This window comes from Sylvia atricapilla, chromosome 5, assembly GCF_009819655.1.
Source record: "Sylvia atricapilla isolate bSylAtr1 chromosome 5, bSylAtr1.pri, whole genome shotgun sequence".
In the NCBI taxonomy this organism is placed as follows: Eukaryota; Metazoa; Chordata; class Aves; order Passeriformes; family Sylviidae; genus Sylvia; species Sylvia atricapilla.
The window spans coordinates 71905526-71928180 of NC_089144.1; the positions used below are offsets into that span (position 1 = coordinate 71905526).

General features: G+C 48.4%; 1 protein-coding gene across 3 annotated transcripts; it reads right to left on the bottom strand.

Annotated features, from left to right (window-relative positions):
- Window positions 1-5201: 5201 nt before the first annotated feature.
- On the bottom strand, window positions 5202-22342 carry CYTH4 (cytohesin 4). 3 transcript variants are annotated; one of them, XM_066320158.1, is made up of 13 exons: window positions 22195-22342; window positions 16797-16879; window positions 14354-14454; window positions 14021-14087; window positions 11619-11737; window positions 11172-11252; window positions 10404-10516; window positions 9702-9850; window positions 8612-8723; window positions 8114-8190; window positions 7699-7770; window positions 6722-6876; window positions 5202-6395 (listed from the first exon to the last, which is right to left on the bottom strand). In XM_066320158.1, the coding sequence occupies exons 1-13, from the start codon at window positions 22211-22213 to the stop codon at window positions 6323-6325; spliced, it is 1221 nt and encodes a 406-aa protein (XP_066176255.1). In that variant the 5' UTR covers window positions 22214-22342; the 3' UTR covers window positions 5202-6322. The 3 variants fall into 3 exon arrangements, with proteins under 3 accessions (XP_066176255.1, XP_066176254.1, XP_066176256.1); XM_066320157.1 differs by lacking the exon at window positions 22195-22342 and adding an exon at window positions 17181-17285; XM_066320159.1 differs by lacking the exons at window positions 11619-11737; window positions 14021-14087; window positions 14354-14454; window positions 16797-16879; window positions 22195-22342 and adding an exon at window positions 11523-11560.
- Between the last annotated feature and the right edge of the window lie 313 nt (window positions 22343-22655).

Sequence of the window (22655 nt, forward strand, 5' to 3'; positions counted from 1 at the left end):
TGAGGTCTCTCTACCTTTCCTCTGTGCAAAGCACACTTTCTTCTGCTGACTGCCCTCTGCAGAGGGGACCAAGCATGCCATTAGCTCCTGGGTGTTGAAATCACAGCTCCAGGTGCAACTGGTGAGGAAAGTGGGGGGCTGCAGCAAGGAAAAGAGAGTTCTACACAACAGAGCCCCTGTGCTCTATGATTATGACTTCAAACTTGCCAACTCTCCCTTCTTTTCCCTCCCTTCTCTTTCTTCCCCTGTTACCATGCAGTTTATTCTGGGTCTATTATTAGTTCTCACTTTTGGGTTTTTTTTTCCTATACTACCTGTATTCGCTCAAGGCCGAGCACAGTACCACGAGAAGAAGGGGGTATCTGTGATGAAAATTCTGAGGATCTCCTTCCACCCAGGTACAAAAAAAAAATTCACAGGATCCTTTCCATGCAGGAAGTGAAAAAATGTGCAGAACTGTCCCTGTCCCTCTCCCTCCCCTGAGGGCTGGTCCTGGAAGCCATGCCGGAATTTGGGGTGTTTTTCTCAGTCAGAAGGCAGCAGGCAACAGGCAAATCACTGTTATCTGTGTGTCTTCCTTTTCAGGAAAGGCTGTGTATCTTTTTTCATTTAGGTAATAACAGGCTTTTGGCAGCACCTTCAGCGCAAACCCAAGCTGCAGATGAGCAGCAGGAGCAGAGGAGTTTGGCTGAGGTTTAACAGCTCGTATTCCACTGATAATAGGGGGTTTTCCCAGAGCTCTGCCAAGGCAAGCCGGGTCTGTCCAGGGAGCAGCAGGGCAGGAGAGGCAGAATCGGGAAAAAGGGGATTTGTTAAGGCAAGTTTATGGAGAGGGATGAGCAAAGCCCCGAAGGTAGAAGGTACCATAGGAAAGAGAAGCCAGATGCAGAGGAGAGGTGAAAAGATTAGAGCAGAGAGAAGATAAAGGAAGAGAACGGAGGATTCTGGAAAGCGGCGTAAATTTGGACAAAGTTGAGAATGGTCAAAATTTCTGGTGATGGCAGAAAAGTAGTCATTTTATTAGGAAACAAAATACTAGCTTTCTGCACACTTTATGCCACTTTGGGGGAAGGGTCAATTACAAGCTCCAAGAAATCCCTGACTGTTCTGTGAGTTTTCACACAATTGCAGGGGTTTATACTTCTCTCCCTTTTATTTTCTCTCATATAAATGAGAGAGCACATACACAAAAACCCCCAACAAAACCAAAACCGCAAACAACCAAACCCAACAAAACCAAAAGCAAATACCCAGGCTCAAACTCAGCCATGTGTTGTTTGTTAATATATTCAGACTATTTCAAGGTGCCTCTCCCCAACAAGTAAATTTTAAAACCTCAGTTTTTCCGTCTCTCCAAAAAACGATTGAGTACAATTTTCCACGTTCACGTTGCACGTGTGCCTCCCATGTGCTGCTGGAATTGTGAACTTTTGCCCCACTGGGAGGTCTGTGACCCCCAAAGGAGGCTCTGACTTAGCAGTGAATGTGATCCCAATCAGATGGGGCTTCACTGTCACTCAGAAGCTTGCTGACTAGCAATAAATATTCATAGAACTGATTAGATGTTAATTGCACAAATCACCACCTCTTCAGCCAACTCCAGGAGCCTTGCTGCCACCCAGCACAGTTAAAGAGGCAGCAGAAAGCGTCTCTTCTGTAGGTCCCTTAAGGTCAGTCTGGTAGCTCAGATGAGGTTCAATGACTCACCTTGCCACGTCCAGCAGTGCTCCCCCGGTGCTGCCCTGGGTGAGGGGCTGTGCTCCTGCCAATGCAGCCCCCGGGGCTCAGGAGCCCAGAGACATCTCTGCATCTCTGCCCCCTTCTCCTCACACACTGCTTGCTGTCCAACCCCATAAGGATCGCCCTTGCCTCCTCATCTGTTCTCTCTGTTCTTCCCATCCAGACAGTCTTGCCAGGTTCCTTCGGCAAGGTGCAAAGCTTCCTGTGCTGGCAGGACATATGGTCCTCTCTCTGCCCGGGCTGTGCCTTTGAAGTCCCATATGTGATGGCCACCTTGCACCATCTCCACTATCTCCCTGAAGTGTTGTGCCTAGTGACAGGACTCTGTGTCCCCACGGAGGAGGACAGATGTCAGACACGAGGTGTCCCCCGGTGGTGTGGCACAGCGGCTGTGGCAGAGCTGCTCAAAGGGTGTTAGTACCTTGCATCTTCCTGACATCTGTGCTGCCCTTGCTCTGGAGCTGAGGTGGAAGCCCTGTTCTTGTCAGCACCAGCCCTTCCTTGCTGAGAACCCACAGAGACCCACATTCCTCCACCCTCCCTGACTCATTCCTTGCATCCCTCTGCCCCACCATACACAGCCTCCTTGAACTTGGCCCACCAGCACCAGCCTTCAGCAGCAAACTGCTGGCTGTAAAAAGGCTCTCACACATGGGAATGTGATAACCTGGGACAGGCAGCATTCATCTTCATTGCAGAGAGGCAGCAGGATTGGAAATGGCATGGCAAGATGAGACTGCTGCATGCCTCTGTCACAGGCACTTAGAGCAGAGACACTGCAGATGTGACAGCAGTGACACTCCAAGAAAACCTGGTCAGGTCTCAACCCCTGTCTGCCTGGGCTTCCTCCAGTCCCCCAAATGGGCCCTCTGCCAGGCTGGAGGCAGGACTGATCCAGAGCAAGGTGCAGCAGAGAGGCCATTGTGCCTTTGGTGAGCCATCCTGCTCTCTACCTTTGTGTTCTGGCCTTTCTGTGTGAAATGCATGCTAAAAAAAAAAAAAAAAAATAAAATTATGAAAGAAGTACCTCAGTGCGTCTCCCTCGGGTATTGAGTTACTTTCCAACCACTAAACATAAGTGGTGGGAGACAGGAGGAACTGCTCCTGTTGGGATCAAAATCTGACTGCACCTTTCTGACCAGCTCCAATACAGCAAGTCTGTGCTTATTTCCCTAAAAATGGCTGGTCTCAGAGGGAAAAGACTGGCTCCCATTCCTCTGAGGCCATTGCAGTAGCCTTCCATTCCTATAGATTTAAGGTATGAGCTGACAAAACTGCTGTCTCCTCTTGGTGGCAGTCCCTGAACTGCTGTGAGAAGGGTGAGGTACAAGTGTTCACACAGAGGGAGTTAAAAGGCTGGCAGTCCTGGTACATATAACCCTGTTTAGCTGACGGAAAACAGCTCCTTGATTTTCCTGTTGTGCTGAAGGGCTGTGTGACACACAGCCGAGCAGTTTCAGGCCTGACAGGAATAGTGTCTCTAATGGGTGCTCTCACCTTGCCACCTGAACATCATCCTGGCCAACGTGGATGCAGAGTTTTGCCTCCAATGGCTCCTGAGCCCCCCTCATCAACAGCTTTCAACCCCTGGCAAAGCACAGGTTCAGCTGATGTGCTTTGATCGCTCTCAATCCATAATTCAGTCCAGTGTGCCTCCATTTGTATGCTGTCCTACCCCTCCACCTCACAGAGATTTTCTCTACCTGTGCTGTAGTGCATGAGGCTGCTGGCTCTCCTTACAGCTGCTCCATCTCTGTCGATGCAAACAATTTCTAGAAAGCCTTTAAAAAATGTATTAGCCTTCCAAAAAGGAGCTGATAAACAGGGGATAGGAGGACAGGAAGAAGTGGGGAGGAGGCAAGATGCAGCGATGTGGTCTATTCCACACATCTGCACTATTCTCCTCCCAGCCCTTTCATGGAAATAGATGGACATTTATTATGAGAAAGAATGGCTGGGTGTGTGAAGGAATCCTTAGGCAGGCAGGGAATAAGTGTCAGTCTTCTGCATGTATGTCTATGAGAAAGAGAAATACCTCTACCATCCAGATAGCAATCTGTCAGCTTGAGCCCATGAGGGGCTGTGTGTGTGCCTGTACCTGTGTGAGCTGCTGCAGGTGCCCTCAGCACAGAGAATGCATGATGGTGGTCAGCAACACGTTCTCTGGTGAGGCCAATGGAGTTGCAAAAGTCGTTCCTCTCATAAATTTCTAAGGGCTCCAAGAGAGTGTGTCAAAGCACACAGACGTGAGTGGGTGGTCCCGGGACACCCAGGCCAACACAAAACCCAGCAGGCATGAGGTCAGGGCTCCACTCAGAGAGAGAGCACGTGTTGCATTGCTGTAGGGCAGCACCACGTGCCATTGTGCTCATGGCTGAGGAGACTGGGGCATCACTGGGGCAGAGAGTTCAGGAATGCGTTTTCTCCGCTGGAAGCAAGGAAAGGCAACGGAAACTCAAATTTACTGTCTCTCTGCCTCGGTTTCTAGGAGAGATGAAATACGGTCCAATCCTTCCTGACTCTTGTGGTTAGTGTGATGGACGGAAATTACACAATTGCCTGTCTCTGTGCATTGTTTTGCCTCTCTCGAGTTGTACTTCCCATCCTGTCCCTGCTGGGAGTAATTTTTCTCTGCAGTGTGTTGATATCTACGGGAAGAAGGGAAGAGAAAGGACATATGCAGCCCGAAGAGAATTAGAAGGGTTGGGGTTGAGCTTTGATAGACCCTGCTGTCATAGAAATGATCCAGGTAAACTGTAGAGAGGGCTTAGCCTGGATTCCCTCACCCAACACCAGACAATGGCTGGAACAGAGACTCCAGACTACATTTGGATGGCTTTTGTCACATAGAGTATAAGTCTGAGAAGCACTAGAACAGACATTTCTCATCCCAGTCCTAGGCTCTGGGGCATCTCTCACCAACCAAATGCCTATTTGTATTTCTCTTACATTATATGGGAGAGGTTGCCAAGATAAGGGGCCATATTCTGACTTCTCTTCCACCTCTGGACATGAGCCTGCCTCTCTGCACTGAACCCAAAGCAGGAGTGAACGTGTGTGTGCAAGCACATGTCCTCCAGAGCAGTGGGCAGTAAACTCACTCCGTATCACAGCAGTAACAAAGAGATTCAGTGCAGGAGACATTTGCAGGCATGAGCAGAAGAAAACCTTCACGTTCCTTCTCCAGGGTGTGCGCGTGCTTCAACTCTGAGATGCACTCCTTGCCTCTTGAAATTAATTCAGCATTCCTGTGGCTTGGGCGAGAAGAAGCGGAATGAATAATTGGGGCTGTGCTGGCCTTGCTGCGGATTGTCTGGTAGACACAGCCCTCTACAGGAAGGAAAAAGCCAAGAGGCTGCAGCAGTGCTCAGGCTGCTCTGCTGGGCACAGGAACATGACACTCTTATCTCACATCCTCTGACTTTATCGCGAAAATGATCACATTACCCTGAGTCTGGGGCTTGGTTTAAGCACTTTTATTTCTCCCTTTACACAAGAGACAAAAACCCCCAGACTCCAGATGATACCACTGTACGAAGATGGGAATTAATGCCTCTGTGTGTGTGAGTGTGTGTGCTGGGGGGGAGGTGCATGTACCTCCATTTTTTCATGCCATCTGACTGCAAAACTTTCAGATACAAAATCCAGGCCTCTGAGCTGCTCAAGGAACCAACCTTTGTTGGGGAGCCATCACCCATAAGGAGAGCTAGTGTTTGGGTTTCTTCCCTTCCTTAGGGAAGAAACCCTGCGTTTGGGAAACCCTTTTTTGGGGAGCCATCACCTAGGAGGGCTAGTGTCTGGGTTTCTTCCCTGGAGTGGTCCATGAGTCTCAAAAAAGAGAGACAAAACACCCAGAGCTGCTGGTACTACAGCATCTCTATGCCCAGTTAGTCCTTACGTTGAATAAGGATCCAGTATCCTTAACTTATTTTAAAATCCATGACTCAGTTACAGAATGGGATTTCCCCAGGACTACAGCCCTCCCAACAGGCTTTAGGAAGGGGGAGAGAGAGATTTCTTCTGAACTGAGGGCTTCTTATCTTACCTTGACCCCTGGTTTCACAGTGAGCTTCTAAATATCGATGGCCTCCACCCCACAACCACTACACATCTGTTCATGGAAGGGAAACCACTGGGGCCTTTCTGCTCTGCAACTGACGGGACTGTGCTCAGCTGCTCCAAGAGAATCTGCATGGTCCCTCCCGGAAAAATCCACTCGCCTGGTGTGACAACAAGAGGGGCTGGGGACACTGTGCAGACATTCCTGTCTCCTCTCAGATCCTGTCCCACGTGTCTGGGGCTACATGGGAGAACCCAAAGGCCACTTGCTGTTCAGCCTCTCTTTATGGGCACCCCCATGGCCACAGCTCTGACAGTCCTCAGTGCATTGCACCCTGCGCCTCTGCTTTCAGTGTGGAAGGGCAAGAAGCAAAGAGGCCAAGCTGTCCTGTCAGTCATCTGCCTGCCAAGTGGGAGGCAGAGGGAACCAAAGCTCCCAAATTTCTTCACTGGAAGAGCCCAGTGTGAGAGGGAAGCTGTCCAATAACCCACACCTTCCTGATGCCAGTGCCCAGGTCATGGTTCAGTTTTTGCTGGCAATCTTTTTCTTACGGGCAGAGACCAAATCATAGAAAGGATCCTGTGTGATGCTGGTCCTGGAATTAGAGGAAATGGGAGCAAAAGTAAGAGATTTAATGATGGAGAGCGGCACAGACAACCTAACTAAACTTGCACAAAGAGACTACTTATCAAAATCTAGGTCTGGAGATCTGCAGACTCACAGCAGAGAGCAGCTGTAGCTAGAGATTCTCCAGAAGGGACCTTGAAACTCTTTAAAGTCAAGGGGTACCATAGCTGTTAGATGGAAAACATTTCTTTCCACCCCCTTTTTCAAGGTCTGATGAAAGATAATCAAATAAACTTTGTGACCATTTGTCCCTGGGGCTGAAAAAAGTCAACCTGAACCTCAAGTTCTTCTCACCGTATTGCCTCAATCCATTCATCCCGTTCTGCTGGAGTGGCTGCTGAAATCCTGTAGGACTGATGCTTGCCTTCAACCACCTTCCCATCCCCATCTGTTTTGCAGGCTTTGATCTTCTGCCCTTTGCAGTTGGGATTGAAGAGTTCAAAGCAGTTCTGTCAGAAATGAAACAAAATGGAGCAGTAGGATAAGACGGGGGGACCAAAGAAACTGCTGCCTTCGATCGTGGGTAACAGGCTCAGAGAGTTTCCAGTGGGGAGGAGTCTCCAAAATGTAACAGACACTATCTTTTCCCACCCCGAAAATTTCCCTATGAGTTAAATGATCCTCCTTCTTAAATCACCACATCCCTCCTGGGGGCCTGGACACTGAAACAGGCTTTGTGGAGAGATGGAGCATCAACACTTTTCAAAACACACCTTCTAGGATCTGTCACTCCACTCCACTCATGAAAATCCCTCCCCTTTTTAAGATGATGCAACATTCTCTTTTCTTCCTGCCACGACACAGATAGAAGGCATTTTTCCCAGAGCCATGACACATCCAAGAGTGGGTATTCATGAAAGACACACAGAAGAAATGTGTCATTTCCTGGGCAAGTTCCCTAACATGAACAGTTCTGTTTGGTCTACATGTGTAAGTCGTTATGGAGAGAAATTAAACCCACATCTCATGGTGCAAAAGGAGTAGGAAGCCAGCTGTGTGCATTAGTCTCTCCCCCTCTACACACATGTATACATGTGAAAACATCCAATACAGTCAGCCAAAGGACAGGTCTCTAGTCACACCAAAAACGTAAATTAAAAACACAGCCACGTTTAGACGGGGGCACGAGGAATAGCAATGGCACCTTCCCTCTGAGAAGCAAGTAGACTAGGAGCAATTTGTGTAAAGTAGGAGTAATTTGTGTGCATCTTCTCTCCCCTCCAGCCATATGATAACCTGTGTTGGCAGAGTGCCAACCAATGGACACTTACTGGCTTTTTGGGATCATCCACCTTCCGGACTGATAGGTTCTCCAAGGGGATAATGCCCAGAGGCTCTTTATCCTGAAGGCAGGGAAACATGAATTAACACCCAACATGCTCCCCAAATCTATGCCACTCTTTAGAACCTCTCTGATTTCCTCTGTCTAGGCCTTTGTGGAGGTGAGTAACGCCTCAGTAGACCCCTTCCATTGACATAACAGGGAGTTTAGTCAAGAGGAGACCAGAGCTGCAGTGTCCAGCCTCTCTGCTCCTCCAAACAGGAGGTGAGGAAACATCACAGGAGAGAGTGGAGATGTGAGCTCAGTCTGGGGGCACAGGGTAAAAAGGAGGAAGACTTGTCCCCTACCCTCTGCTCCTCCAAAAGCACCCAGGACAGTTTCCCAACCGTGAGTTAAGCCTTTACCGTGGTATATTCGAAGTAATACAGGCAGTTATCAGTCAGAATGAACCAGCGGCGTTTCCAAGTTTTCACACGTCCTCCTAAAGGCAGTGAGGTTCAGAAGCCATTAGTCACACATTTTTCTGTCCTTCCCCCAAGCCCCAGACACGCACACACAGTCACACCCTCCCAGCTCTCCCTGGAGGTGAGCCCCAAGGAGACACCATGGTACCACTGACGTGATGCCCTATGATAGACACTCACACACGGAGCCAATTTTGCTCTGATGGGGCTGGGAACGGGGAGGGATATGTTTCTGAGTCCCTTTTTGAGTAGACAGAGCCTGCAGGAGCTGCGATGAGGGAGCAGGCAGCTAGTTTCAACAGCAGGTGTCAGCCTCAGCCCACAGCAGCGGAGAGCAGCAAAGGACAGCAGGGATGGCAGTAGGTTCCCGGGAGAGATTTGTGGTGGGAGGCAGGCAGACAGGGAGGTCAGAGGAGCTAGGGGTGCACTCCCCCTTACCTAGTTTCAGCAGCCAGCCTTCATGGTTAGGGTTGAAGAAAGTGTAGGTGAGGTCATTGCCATCATCCTCTGGTATGGAGAACGGCTCGTTCTTGATGCTCTCAAACAGATTCTGCCCCACAGCATTGGTGGGGAACGAGAGAGAGAAAGAAAGATTGATTTCTGACAAAGCTTGTACACAGCTATCCCAGGTCCATCTGGTCCATCACTCTGTTTGTACATAGGAAGCTGAGTGAAGGGCAGGTGAGCACACGATGAGCACCGGGGGTAAAACAGTCCCCAGTCTGCACCTCAAAGGGTCTCCAGGGGGGCCACCAGCTCTTCTCTGCATCTGGTGTCAGAAAACAAGTCTCGGTTTGGAAAACCACAGCCATAAAATGGTGTTCCCATAGCAAGACACGCTGCGGTGACCAAACCCAGCACGTCCCAAGTGCTGCTGTGGGTAGCATTAAGGCACTAGGATGGGACTGGACACGGCAGTCCCATTCAGAGCCTGGGCTGGCGGCGCCAAATGCTGCCGGCAAGTGGAATGTGGAGATCAGCACGTAGAGCTACACGGCCACAAGGAGGCACATTTCTCAGAGCCAAAACTTTGGCTCTGAGGGGTGAAAAGGATAGCATTCATTACAGCAGAGTGACATGGAGGCAGGTTACTGGCTTTCAAAGGATACTGAAATGTTGTTCACATCATTGCATTTGCCATCATTCATTACACAAATCCCAAGCCAAGGGGAAAAAAGAAGAGACTACAAGCTCCTGCAACTTTCCTCAAACTGCCTGAAAGAAATGACACTCTGAAGAAAGATCTAAAGCCTCTACCCTGAGGGGATGCTGCTCAGCAAACGCAGGTGTGGGATGTAGGCAGCCCCTTTAACACAAGACAGAAGTGATTCTGCCCAGGCTGCTTGGGTAAAGGCAGGCACATATAGGCAGGCTGCCCACCTCTACCCTAACTCACAGGGCAGGTCCCACGCCTGCTGAGCCTTTGGGGAAATGCCAGCTGCAGCTTTGCTAATGGATGCATCCCCTTTCTCTTCACCTTTGCTTCTCAGTGGACCCCAGGGGATGAGAAATGGGGAATTCTTCTTACCTTTAAAAGCACTTCTGGCAGGTCCCCTCCATTGTCAATGCCTCTGTTGATGGATACAAATCTTTCAAAGTGGGGCTTGTCTTTCACATTGGGGTTGTGCAGGCTGGTGTTAAGCATGATGATAGAGAAGGAGAGTACATAACAGGTATCTAGCAACGAGAAAGAAAATCGGGATGGGTTGCATTTATCTTAGAGGGCAAATCAATCCCCACCACAGGAGACTCGGTTTCTGGTCACCAAAGAAGAGAGTAATTCTCTCACTTGCAGGAGAAGAAGGGAGATGTTTCCTCTGCTAGGAGAAAGAGGGACACAGTTGATTTCCTGTGATGAAGGTGATTTCATGCCTTCGGGATAATGGGGCAAGTTGGGCAGATGCAATCTAATAATGGCTCTGCCAGCAGGAAAGCTTCTGCAGATCTACATCTGTCAGTGCTATCCCTACTGTGATGCAGTAATTAATATCTCATGTGATGCTGGGAGCCCTTCTCCAGCCTGCTGCCCATCAGGAGGGCCTGGAGCACAGTAGCAAAAGGAGAACTGAAGATGCTCAGTTTATTGGAAAGCTTCACAGGAACTGGGCTGCCTCCTTTAGCTCAAGGAGAAACACACTTCCAAGCCGTGCTGCCTGTGCTTTGGGAATGGAAAAGGAAGGCTCCTCTCCCTAGCCACCAGCAGCTTTAATGGCCCTGTCCCCATAACTACCTGTGGACTGGAACACTCCCGGGTTACACTTGCAGTACCAGTTGGCAAAGGCCTCCATCATCCTGTCGATCTTCTGCGCCTCCCCAGGCAGCCGGAAGCTCCAGAGGAACTGTCTGTCAGGAGCAGAGTGTCAGAGCATCAGTCACACGGGTCCAAGGCGCACTGATGCCTCCCCTCAACCCACGGAACACCCTGAAGGTAAGAGAAGTCATCCCATCACACTGGGGAGACAACACAGGGCATGGAGCAGGAGCTCTGCTCCTCACTAGAAATTGCCTGGATACATCAGCCTCAAACACCCTAAATGCAGGAAGCGGAACTAAGCCTCCCAGAAACCACGGCTCTGCTTCCCTAATGAGAGCCCTGCAAGGCAGCAGAGACCTCAGGAGAAAGAGTCCTGCCAGGGGCAGCCTGTAATATCACAGGGTGCCCTAAAGCAGAGCCACTTTGTTATTGACCTAACAGGCACTGAGGATAGATATTTCTTGCTGCCAAAAATAACCTTTTTCATCCCCCCAGACACTGAAGTCACACTGACCCACTTTCCTGCAGATGGGCACTCCAATCAAGGGACCATGAAAGCATTTCCCACCCTCCTGAGAAATTGTTGACACCTCACAGAGTAACATCCCTGGAGCAGACAAACACAGCAGAGCCTTGGGAAGATCCCATTTCAGCTCCAGAGGGCTTCCTGACCTTCCTGGGTGATCAGACCCAGTGGCTGAGCAGGTCTCAGCACTGTCCCCTGCACCAGGCACGCTCACTCACCTCAGTGCCTGCACCAGGTTGAGGTTGGCAAACTGGTGACATGCCACAAAGGCCTGGAGGATCTGAATGTTTGTGGGGTCCCTGGGAGAAGAAAGAGGGAAAAGGTCAGAAAAGTGCTTTGGCCTTCGTCAGTCTGGATGTCCTTGGCGTGACAACACACACCTGGCTTCACCCTGGTCTCACTCCTGAGAAAAAGCCAAGGGGCACACTCCAGTCTGAGATGACTGGTCCCAGTACAGGCACAAGAAAAGGTAGCCCATACAGCCAGCCTTAGTCAGCCTTCAAAGACCCTCCCAGGGGTGTCCTGCCCACCCAGCCCACTCTGCATGGAGATCTGTTCAGTCTTGGCACCTGCATGAGGTCTGCCACAGGTCATCCAAAAGGGTAGTTCAGAGGGGCCAGGCAGGAGAGGGTCTCCAAGGGGTCTCCTCAGCCTGGGTTGCTCACCTCCCACCCAGGTAATCCCCAATGGCTGTCTTGTTCAGTCCTTCACCCTTGTGGAGGAATCTGGCAATCTCCTGCAGGTCTGAGGACAACACCTGCTGCTCGATCAGGTACTGGATCCCCTGGGAAGGAGAAGCAAGACAAGGAAATAAAACAGCTCTGTGGTCTAATAAGGAAGGAAGATACCAACGTTCTGATATCAGCCCTCCTTAGCTTTGATGGATTTGCTCCTCTGTTATTCCCTGCACGGGAGACAACAGCCATGTTCTCGTTATTATTCAATCCCTCTTCGTCCACTATGAGTTGTCAGTCCCGTTTTCATTTAATCCCAAGATCTGACTAAATGTTTCACTGGGATGGAAACGCAAACAAACAAAATTGGGCTATGTAGATGGAAAGTCCAAAAAGGAAAAGGCAAAATAATAAATTTTAAGATTTTCAATCAAAATGTCTTAGTGTTCTGTCCCTAAATGTAATTTTTTTTTCTAAATTAAATTAACTTGAAAGAAAAAATGTTTTTTTAATAAGAAGGCATAATAAAAAATGCACTCAGACAAAAATATGGGCTTGAGACAACTTGAAACAATTTTTTCTTAGATTTTTTTCTATGCCACAGAACAGAGAAGTCTGCAATCTTTTCAGCTCCATCCCTCCTAGGCAATAAGGGTGGAATATGCTTTTTAAGGAATACAGAGGTTGTGAACTGGGTTGTGCAAAGAGTCAACATCCTATTTTAGAGGAAATTTCATTATTTTTAAAGTCAGAGAAAAACCTAAGGCTTTTTTCAAAAGATTTTTGACAGTATATCTAACAATGCTACAGTTCTCCTGACCACACTGCAATTCTCCTTGCAATATACAATAAAGGAATGAAAATTGTTTTAGATCCATCAAAATGTTCTACTTCAATAGAATCGTTTCAGTTTCCTTTGCAATATACATGGAAGACTATTTTTAAAATGCTCCAAAGAAAAAGCCGTTTTAAAAGCAGAAACTGAAATTTTGGTGAACTTTTTTCCGCTCTATTTTCCTTTTTTTTCCCCTGACGGATTTTCAGTAAGATCAATTTAATTTTCAAAAGCATTGCAGTGATGATGAGGGCAAATTTTCCAGCAGAAAATGTTTCTCCACGAAGATTTTTATCAGCCAGATTCCTAATGCTCACCTCCTCTAGCCTCAGGAACTTTCCATGGGATCTTGGAGATAGGAACACATTTATAAGTATCAGCATTGCATGGATGGAGTGTAACCTTAGAAAGGAGGGGCAAAGAAATTTCCTTGCATTGCAGCATCTCCCACTCTATGGCAGGTAGCAAGAGGGAGGCAATGATCAGAGATCTGCATAATATAGGCAGAGTAGATAACATTTTTGACCAGTCTGATTGGCACTGAACTCATAAAGCTAAACTCGTTTGGGGTTAGAATTAGTTTGGGTATTCCTGCGCAGCATGGCAGAGAAAGATGCCTCACGGGCTTCAAACCAAGGTCAGACAGAAAGGCAAAGTAAAACCATCTCTCCCACAGGCTGTAATATTGATATCATAGCTCTGAGGTAGCTCCCACTGGCAGAGGGATGCCCAGGGACTGGCAAGCTCTCCAGCTGGGATGTGGGCACTGGGGAAGGCATCTTGATGCTCTCAGCAGGGCACAGGAGAGGCATGAAAAGCTGCCACACAGAGCAGCAGCCACCCGAGATGTTAGCTGTGGCGGTGAGCTGATGAGCAGCTATCGTTTGATCACAGCTTGTGGTTTCCCTTGAAGAGCTCAAAAAGCGCTCCGCCAGTGAGGAGGAAGGAAGAGGGAGCTGTCTCACATCGTCTCTACTTAATCATGATGGTTTTAGAGCTTTCTGCAGAAGGCTGAAGGCTATGGAGCCTTGACACCACTGGCCAGAGCCGCAGAAAGTAGAAAAGCTTTGTTTACTCCACAGTTTAACCAAAACTGTTTGCAAAATGACAGAGGCATTCTGTCCTCTTCTGTTCTCAATGAGCCAAGGAACCTGACACACGGCCAAAACTTTTCACCTTTCTCTTAGTTCATCCTCCTCTATCCCATTATAACAAGCTCCTAGCCTCTCACAGTCAAGAAGGGCTGTGCTGAAGGAAATTTGGCTCCCATTTGGAACACTGGCAGTGTTAAACCATCCTCCTTCTACTTCTCTCAGGTTTGGGGTCAATTGTGTGGTGTGGCCTCAAAGCCCACGATGGGAGGAGGCAACTTCTTGATCATTCAGGAGACCTCAGTCAGGGGCAGGATGGAGGCTGCTCCCTTAGTGAGGTAGGAATCCATCCCCAAAATCCATCCCTGGCCATAGCTCCTGGATATCAGTGGCTCCAAGTGGAAGAGCAGCCAGCAGAGGCTTTTCCTCCTAGCTTTATCCTCATAGGTGAAAAGAACAAATCCTACCTTTTCAGGATCCATGTTGAATTTCTTCCGGCCCAGGGACAGAATTTTATCTGTCTGTGACAGCTTGCTGCAAACACAAAAATGAAGGAAAAGTCAAACTTAGAATAAAGGACCAAGTCATTTCATTCACAAGGTGAGATATCTCAAGGACAGGTGTCTGACTATCCAGGAATAATGAGAAATCTAAGAGGATAGAAGGGCCTCGTTTCCCTGCCCACTTCCCTCCTGGCCTCATTTCCCTGCCCTTGTCGTGAACCAAATCCCACCAGTGTTTTAGTTTTCTCAACTTAAAGAGAGAGACATTTTAAGCAAAGGAACGCTCATTCCACTTGCCTGGTCTGCTCTCCAGGATTATTTTCCGCCTCTTGCTTCTCCTCTGCATGTTGGAAATGCTCAATCTCTGCAAACACCTCGGCAATCTCCTCCTTCAGCTTCTGCAAAAGAAATCTCAGGAAGATGAAGACAATGGAGGGGAAAAAGAGCAGACGCTGTAAGGAAGCATAAGAGCACGTCTTACTTCTTCCCTCAGTCACAGGAAAAGGATCAGGTGGTCATGACCAGCCAAAGATGCCTATGAAATGGGCACTGCTCTGGAATGACCCTGCTGGATTCCAAATGAAAACAACTGGAAAGAGAGACAGAAGGATGTTCTCGTGGCTACTGTCAATCAAGACTGGAAAAATCAAGCTTAATCAATGTGGAGAGTGTCAGAGAACTCACCCCACTCTTGATTTCAGTTCCTCAAACAATGTCACATGCAAGAATCCTTCCACTGTGCCCATTTCTTTTGAGCTTTTATTTTGCATAGCCCTAGTACACGTCCAGGAAAGGAGAAGTGGAACTAGTAAATCAATATGAACTCATGAAGTGGTTGTATTGTGAAACACAGAATGTTTTAATGTATCTGTCATTTAAATACCATTGAGCAGATAACTCTTCAGGTGGAGAAAAAAGAGAGGAGGAGTAAAGGTAATTACTGCCAGATTTTAAAAAATCAATTGTGGAATTCACTTTCCTTTAGGCCCAAGACAGACCATGACTGCCTTGGCTGGATATTTTGTGTTACCATGGAAATGAAGGTGTCTATATCTCCTTGCTTCCATCCTGCAGTTACGTTCCACCTCAAAGCCAAAGTACATTACAGCTCTCTTCCAGGAATCACCCAAATTCTTTCCCATACCAACCAGAACAGGCAGGGCAAAAAGGGTTATTTTATGACAGATCCTTTCTCATCAAGGAATGAGGATCTAGATGGAGCATATAATCAGATAGAGAAACTGAATTGCTGCAATATCCCACAATTTAAAAGAGCTTCTGGGTTTCAGTTTTGCTGTGGCTACCTTCTGTTGTGCTTCATTGGTCCCCAGAGCTGTGAGTCTTCCTTAGTAAGTTGTAGGTGTTGCACAAATGTAACAGAGCCATGATCTAAGCTCATGACTTTCAAATGATTATCAATTCTGTTATTTTATTTACTGCTGTCTTTTGGCAGTGTTACTAGCAAGTCAAGACCCATCCTCTTTTCTCCTCTCTCCCGCTTTCCCCAGATATGCCCCCAAGTCTTTGTGATGGATAAATTCCATCTGAAAAAAAAAAAAATATCTGAAAAAAAAATCCCCTGGAGAAAATGTCTCTTGTTCTATGGCACTCTTTTCACCTAAACTCACTCTGCTCCACTGGACATTGGGTACTCCTTTGCTTAATGGCTTTGGGTTTTAAAGCATGGGTTTGTGCAGCATAGAAACTTTTCTCTGTCTGAAGCAGGCCAAAAAATGTGGTACTCCTGTTCAAGTGTCCTGCTCTTACAGTGCCCATCACCTGTTCTGAAAAATGAACAGAGACAAACCACACACAAGCAAATCCCAGGCACATACATTCATAACCTGGTTTTCCAGGGGAGACAAGAGACCATTCTGGTTTGCAGCAGAGAGAGGAGGTCTGGAAGCCTGAGAAGTAATATGTAGTTTGGCTTAATGCTTTACTCTATGCCAGGGAACATTGCAGCTATTGCCTAGGCATCTGGCCAGCTTCATGCTGTGGAAAAATCTGTCCAAGTCCAATGATTCAGTGCTATAAGCTCTCAAATGGGAAACCACATTTCATGGTGGAGGCAGAATAGAATAGAAAGGGCACAGCACCATGCAAGACTGTGATGCAGCCTTAGTGACTGAATTTGAATCTGTTACTTTCAGACGTTTTAGGAGCCACAGAGAAATGGCTGAGTCTGCTAAAAGAAAATGAGAAAAGCAAGTTCAGCCACAAAAACTTGTGTGGAAGGTCCTGCCATGAGACCTCTTCGAAGAGGCAGGATCCTTCATGGAGAACTTGTTAGAGCTCTACAAAGCAAACCAAAGTTTGATGAACACAGAGGGATGCTGCAGGTAACTAGGACTGATATGCCATTAGCAGGTAATCAGTCATTAAAAAGCATCATAAATGCTGAGCCACATGCCTGCCTGTATGACTGAGTGAAGACATTTCTTCACTCCTAAATACGCAATCCCAGCTCATCACTGCTCATTATCTGACCAGCCTTTTTCAAATATGCCATTAGGGCAGCTGACGATTCCTGCAGCATAGAGTACCACAGGCTGGATGTACCCTGGTGGCAAACAGGCCAGGGCAGCCTGAAGTTTAAAACTGAAGTTAGATCATGACAGAGAAAGTGTCTCCTGTGCAGGAGCACTTCTGCATGGCCTGGACTGTTAGGTGAAGATGCTCCTTGGTGAAGACAGATTTGAGAAGGCTAGGCAGGCACAAGGGACAGGATGGTCCTTACCTTAATGTCATCCAAAAGCTCCTGTTTGTGCTTCCTGATTGTCTCTATTTCAGCCTCTTCAGCCCCACTCAAGCCAGTTGATTCTGAAGGAATAAAGATTCCTGTGAAAACTCTGCGGGGGCCAACATATCATGGAAAAAGCTGCCCCAAGCTCTCAGCGCTTAGTTTCTTCTACAGTCGTGCCACAGCAACTGATTTCTGTGTTTCAGCATCTCTGCTCCCTGCTGTTGCAACCACTGCACCTCACCTTTGCTTTGCAAATGGTTCTCAGTCCAGAGTGTGCAGCACAGACCATACCCTCCCCTCCTTGCAGCCAGAGGCTCTGCACAGCCCTCTCAGCTGACCCTGCAGACACCCACTGCCTATTCAGCCAATTCTGCCCACCCTGAGCATGGTGAAGAGCTCTCACTAAATGATCTCTGGTGGTTGTTATGTCAGTCATGTTTAGGTACTGAAAATCTATGACCCAAATACTTCCTCTGCATCCAAACCCCCAAGAAAACCACTGGCTTCATGAGTTGATCTGCCACATCTAGAGTCAGAAATAGCTTAAGAGAGAAACTGGAGGTTTTTCAAGCAGGGGGGCAGGATCTGGAGGATGAAAGCCTTGCTGAAGAAGAAGTGTCTTTGGGTGGCTCTTTTTCTGTGAACAGCAGAAAATGCAGAAATATGAGCAAGATTCCTTGTAATGAACAGGAACTTAAACAAATAGCAGCAAGGCCAGGGCAACCACAATATGATTAACGAAAGACCTAAAAAATTGGGGTGACAGTGCTGCAGCTAAATATAACCCAGGTGGAACACAGCCTCTTCAGCAAGGAGAATGGGAAAGCTGCAGCCCTAGGGAGGAGACGAGGCAGAAGGGGAGGCTCCAGGAAAAAAGCAGAGCTTGCAGAAGGCTGAGAGCACCTGAGGTCACTGGTGAACTTGCAGATAGGGTCCCTGTTGCATCTAAACACTGCAAGATAAAGCCAGGAAGCCAGGTCAAGGCACTGGATGCCCTGCTCCACTGTTTAACATGGCAAAATCCCCTGGGCCTCCTGTCGTCCCAGAAAAAGGGGAAGTAGCACCAGTTGCATTGGAAATTCTGTTAGTGTGGATCTCACATGCAAAACAACTGCTATAAATATGAGTGGAAGAAAAAAAAGAGAAGGAAGCAGCCGTGACAGACAGAAGGAAAAGTGACAAGGCCAACCATCTCAGTGTGCTTCTTTCCTGTCATGGCCACAACAGCTCAGAAAGACCCACCACCCTCAATCCTAATCTTTGCCCATCCTCCTGGCTGGTTGGGTTTCCTTGGGGTAAGTGTGTTCCTGTTACTTTTCTCAGGCTGCAGCCTCTCTCCTGCCACTCTTACTGATGGTTTCAAGCATCATATTCCCTGGGGAGAGGAGGCTGAATCTGTGGAAGTCAAGTACTGGCCAAAAAGCCACCACGAAGCCAGGCTGGGAAGGACCCACAGGCCCTGCAAGCAGTCCTTGTGAAGGGCAGCAAGAAGCTGACAGATTGATGAAGCCAGTTGAGAGGGAAGCAAAAAGGCATCCAAAAGCTCACGACAGCCAAGTAAGTCTGTAGGTGAGGGGAAAACCAAAGCAGGAAGGAAGGTTAACAAACTAATGAAAAGAAACCACAAAGAAAATCAACCAAAAACATGCAAGGGCTCTGGTACTTGTTAGGTGGGTTGCTGAGCTCCCTTTGAATGTCAGCCCCACGCCTCTGAGCAGTGCCCAGGCCCTTCAGATGAATTTATGTATCCTGCAGTTGTGGTGTCTGCAGGAGATCTGGCTGGCCTCTCAGTCTCTCCAGTTGTATCTCTCACTCCAGTCGAGGCTTGTAATTGTGGAATCACTGGGGTGATTCCTTGACAAATTACAGCTAAGACCTTTTACCCTGTATTTCTTTCTACAAAAGCACCATAGGAGGACAACCCTGAGGAACCTTACCTTCCCCCACCCCATCAGCAAACTCTGTGGGGTGGCTGGTTGCTTTGCTTCAGTTGTTCTGTGTCTACTAAAACAGCCTAAAGCATCTCAGAGAGTCATGAGGCTCCCAAAAGACACCATCTCACCCACAAGACCCCTGACAAGGCTGTAAATAACACAGTCCCCCTTCCTTCTGAACATGTGAAAACCCCAGCTCCCAACTGCCCAGTTTGTCAGAACGAGAAAAGTGTGGGAAGGACTGTGTGCATGGGGAGGGCAGGGGAGAAAAAGAATGAGTCATGGAGAAGGGGAAGGAATCAAGGGGTAAAAAAGCAGGAAAGGGTGACACAGTTTGGAAAAAAACGAGTGGATCAAACTCTTGGGGCAATTTAGACTGAGCTGCAGAGAGGGTCTTCGTCAGGTTTCCTATACAGCTTAAGTCCTTGACTGCTTTAGAAAATGCTCCATGCCTGGTCAAAGTCCTCAGTACCACCTCAGTTCTACTTCCCTCTAGGACTAGGTCAGGACACAGATGAAGCATAGGCCTGGTCAGGGTTCTCTGCACAGGGGGAAATTTCACCCTGATGAAGAATGCACCACAAAACCACCCACAGGTTTTATGAAAGATGCTGTCAGCCCAAACGCCACGGAACTTTTCTAGTTCAGACACACAAAAAAAAGGTTAGTATCCTCTCCAGAGAGGACATTAGCTTGTTTGGAATTTATTTTCAGAGAACAAATGTTGAAAGGAAAGTGCATCATCAGAATCACATTTGTGGGTCTTACACCTGCTCCTGAGGTTGTTTCCCCACTGTCAGGGCAGACCCAGATAGAAAGACCTGCCAGTTCTTCATCAACTGACCAGGACTGTATTTTCAGTGCTGTCACTCAAAACAGGACACAGACTTCAATTCCAGTTGTGGTGGCTTATGCCTTCAGCCTCCCCTTCCAGAGAGCAGGTCAGAGTTACCCAATCATCTGGGTACTTGTGTGGCCAGCAGAGAGTTCTGTGTTTGCTGATTTCACTTCCCATAGCAAAGGGCTGTGCTGAACCACCCCGGTGTAAGGCTTTCAGTCCCACAGAAAATTGTAGGTATAGGGAGATAGACGGCTTTTGAAGCACAGAGGTAAGTGGGAAGTGACCACCCAGGAGAGCTGGAAGGATGAACAGCAGGAGCAGCAGGGGAAGGTTATGAAGAATGATTGTGTCTGTGCCACTGCTGCAGACCCATGTGTTACACACTCATGGCAGGACAGCAAAGGTTCATCGGGCCCGTTTGCAAGGCAATGGAGGGCTTTGAGCATCACTGCTAAAGGGTTTGAGCACCTCCACCCAGAGCAGCACAAAAGCAGAGGAGCCTCATGGGCAACTACTGCCTGAAGGAGGCTCTCTGATAGAAAAATTTCACCTGGAATTCCTTTTCTTTTTTTGATTTGGCTGCTGTGTCATCTCCAGTATAGACCACCACCTCCACAGCCAGGTACCAGTCTAGTAGCAGGGGGATGACAGAAAGCCTTCAGTCCTCAATTCCCTCCAGCCATGTGTGTCTCCCTCTTACAGCCAGCCACTCCACAGTTCTCTGCCAGCTTGTGTCAGAAGAAATGCAACGTAAATCCCAACAGGCTTAATCTGCACATTTCAGTCATCAGGGGAAAGCTGGGAAGAAGAATTTTTGTTGTCTGCTGGTCCCCTTATCACATGTGACAACTTATCCTTCAGGATAGCTTCCTGTGACTTTTGACTACAGCTCTTACCCCACGTATCCCAGCACAGGATACTACAGAACCAGTCTACTCTCCCGTGTTTCACACATCCAGCTCAAGGGCTTGGCAAACCAGCTCTGGCCTCACTCAGACAGTCCTGAGAGGGTTCTGAAGGAAGCTGGAAAAGGACACACACTGCAGAGAGAGCATCCAGTCTTACTTGCAAACAGATGTGTACCTAACGGGACTATCATGTCTCCAGGCTGGAGTCACCCCAGAGACAGGTGTACATGCACCTCCAACCTTTGGGACAATCATGCTACAACTGAGAAATTCCAAATGCATTCAGTACTCTAAAGCTCACTGGAAAACTCTTTCTGGTGGCAGCCTCGGCTCCCAAGGGAGTTCAGCATCAAACAAATCCACCTTCTCACCCATCTGTGGAATGACAGGATGGGATTGAGCAAAATCATCAGTCAGAGCCAGCACATTTCTTCAGGCATTGCCTGTCTCCAGGCTCTGCCTCTACCCAGAACTGAGCAAGCTGCCCCAGTTTCTGTTGAAGGCACACCCCAAAAGAAATAGCAAAATATGAGTTTTGCCTCCTCCTGCTCAGTTTGTCCTGAAGAAGCTTTGTCCTCAGTTTTTTTGCTTTCAGGTAGTGAGGGCTGGTGATCAGAAGAGACCCATTTTCACCAGCATTCAATACTAGTCAGATGCTGGTAAGAACTCAGCTCTAACAGGTACCACAGTTTCCCTGGCAAGCAAGGCTGGTCTGTGGTTTGACCTTGCCCTTTCCTTGGCTACACATCTCAGAGCTAAAAAGTGCACAACTGTTGTTGACACTGGGAATTGCTTTTTGCTTTCACTCTGTGCTCCATATCCTATACACAAAAGCCTGAGGGGACAGAGTCAGAACGAGAAGCGACATTGCAAGGTGATCCTTTTTCTTCCTTTGTTCAGCCTGTTCCCACTCAGCTCTCTCTGCTGGCTTTGCACAGACACACTCAAGAGCTTCCTCAGCCAGAAGCTGGAAATGTTCAGTCTGGTGCTGTGCCTTTCCCTGCTGAATCCCCACCACTTTATCTACCACCTGCCAAAGCAGGAAATAAGACCTAAGATCTCTCTCAGTTCCTCAGATGTGGTTTATTTCCTCTCGCCCACATTTGCCCACTGAGATTATTTCAGGACCAGGCAGGCCCACCTGTAGCTCACTTGGAGCTTCTAGAACCCTGGTACAGTTGTTGACCTCTAACATGGCCATAAGCAAGGGAGGCCCCGGGACCAAAAGCCTCCAAGGGCATTACACTGGGACACTCAACTGCGCCAGGGGCTCTGCAAAGGGAAACCAGCTTCTGGGATCTGCAGGGAAACACCACAGAGGAACTTGCCAGAGCTGCATGAAGAGCAGCCAGAGCCTACGAGTGCTCACCCCAGGTGTCACATACACCATGGACACCGAGGAATCAGTTCCCAGCTGAGCCCAGCATCACCGGCCCGAGGACTCAGAGCAGTGACACTCCCAGCACAAAGGCCACTCAAAGCAGTGGGGAAACTTCTCCCCACGGGAAAGCACAACAAGTGAAAAGAAACCCATGCTGAAGACTGACAAGCAATTGACTGTACCACCAGGGACCTTCCAGCACGTCATTCCTCCAGCCACCAGCCGCAGCATCCACTCTGCCTGCCGGGATTTCCTGCTGCGCTCCGCTCCATCGAACTCAGCGCACAGCCCTCGTCCCAAAAAAAGGCACACGAAGTTTGAGGCTTACCAGCAACACCAAGATCCATCCGGAAGAGCACGATATACTCTCAACACAGGCGGTGTTCTTCCTCCTATTGGGCTCGTTCAGACGCTGCCCAGAACTGAAAGAAGTTGGAGGCAGCGACCAAGAGCGCAGCGACTCGGCTGAGGGCGAGTCTGTTCCCTCTGACTCCTCCTTCCCCTCCTCATCCTCCCCCCGAGCTCATGGTGCAAGGCTGTGGTGCACAGTGCAGGAAACTAAGCTAACTAAGCTGACAGGGGCTCACTGGCTACTTCTGAAACGCAAACACGCCAACCCATCTCCATCCCGGCGGCTTTTTTTGGGAATCTCGGTTTGAGGAGGCTAAAGGGAGCGGTGAGAGGCTTTTTGTCTGAGATACTCAGAGGAGAGGAGGGGGAAAAGGAAGTTCTTGATTCAGAAAATCCATCTGGTTGGGGAAGTGGTTTCATTTTAAAGGGAAGATTCTC

Bases quoted from the DNA above. Each gene is read 5' to 3' on its own strand.
- CYTH4 (XM_066320157.1), bottom strand. From the start codon at position 17,238: ATGACTGACATAACAACCACCAGAGATCATTTAGTGAGAGCTCTTCAC. The intron at 16,880-17,180 runs GTGGGCAGAATT...TTATTCCTTCAG, and splicing joins AGCTCTTCACCATGCTCAGG to AATCAACTGGCTTGAGTGGG. The intron at 10,517-11,171 runs GTGAGTGAGCGT...TGCTCCTGACAG, and splicing joins AACCTGGTGCAGGCACTGAG to ACAGTTCCTCTGGAGCTTCC.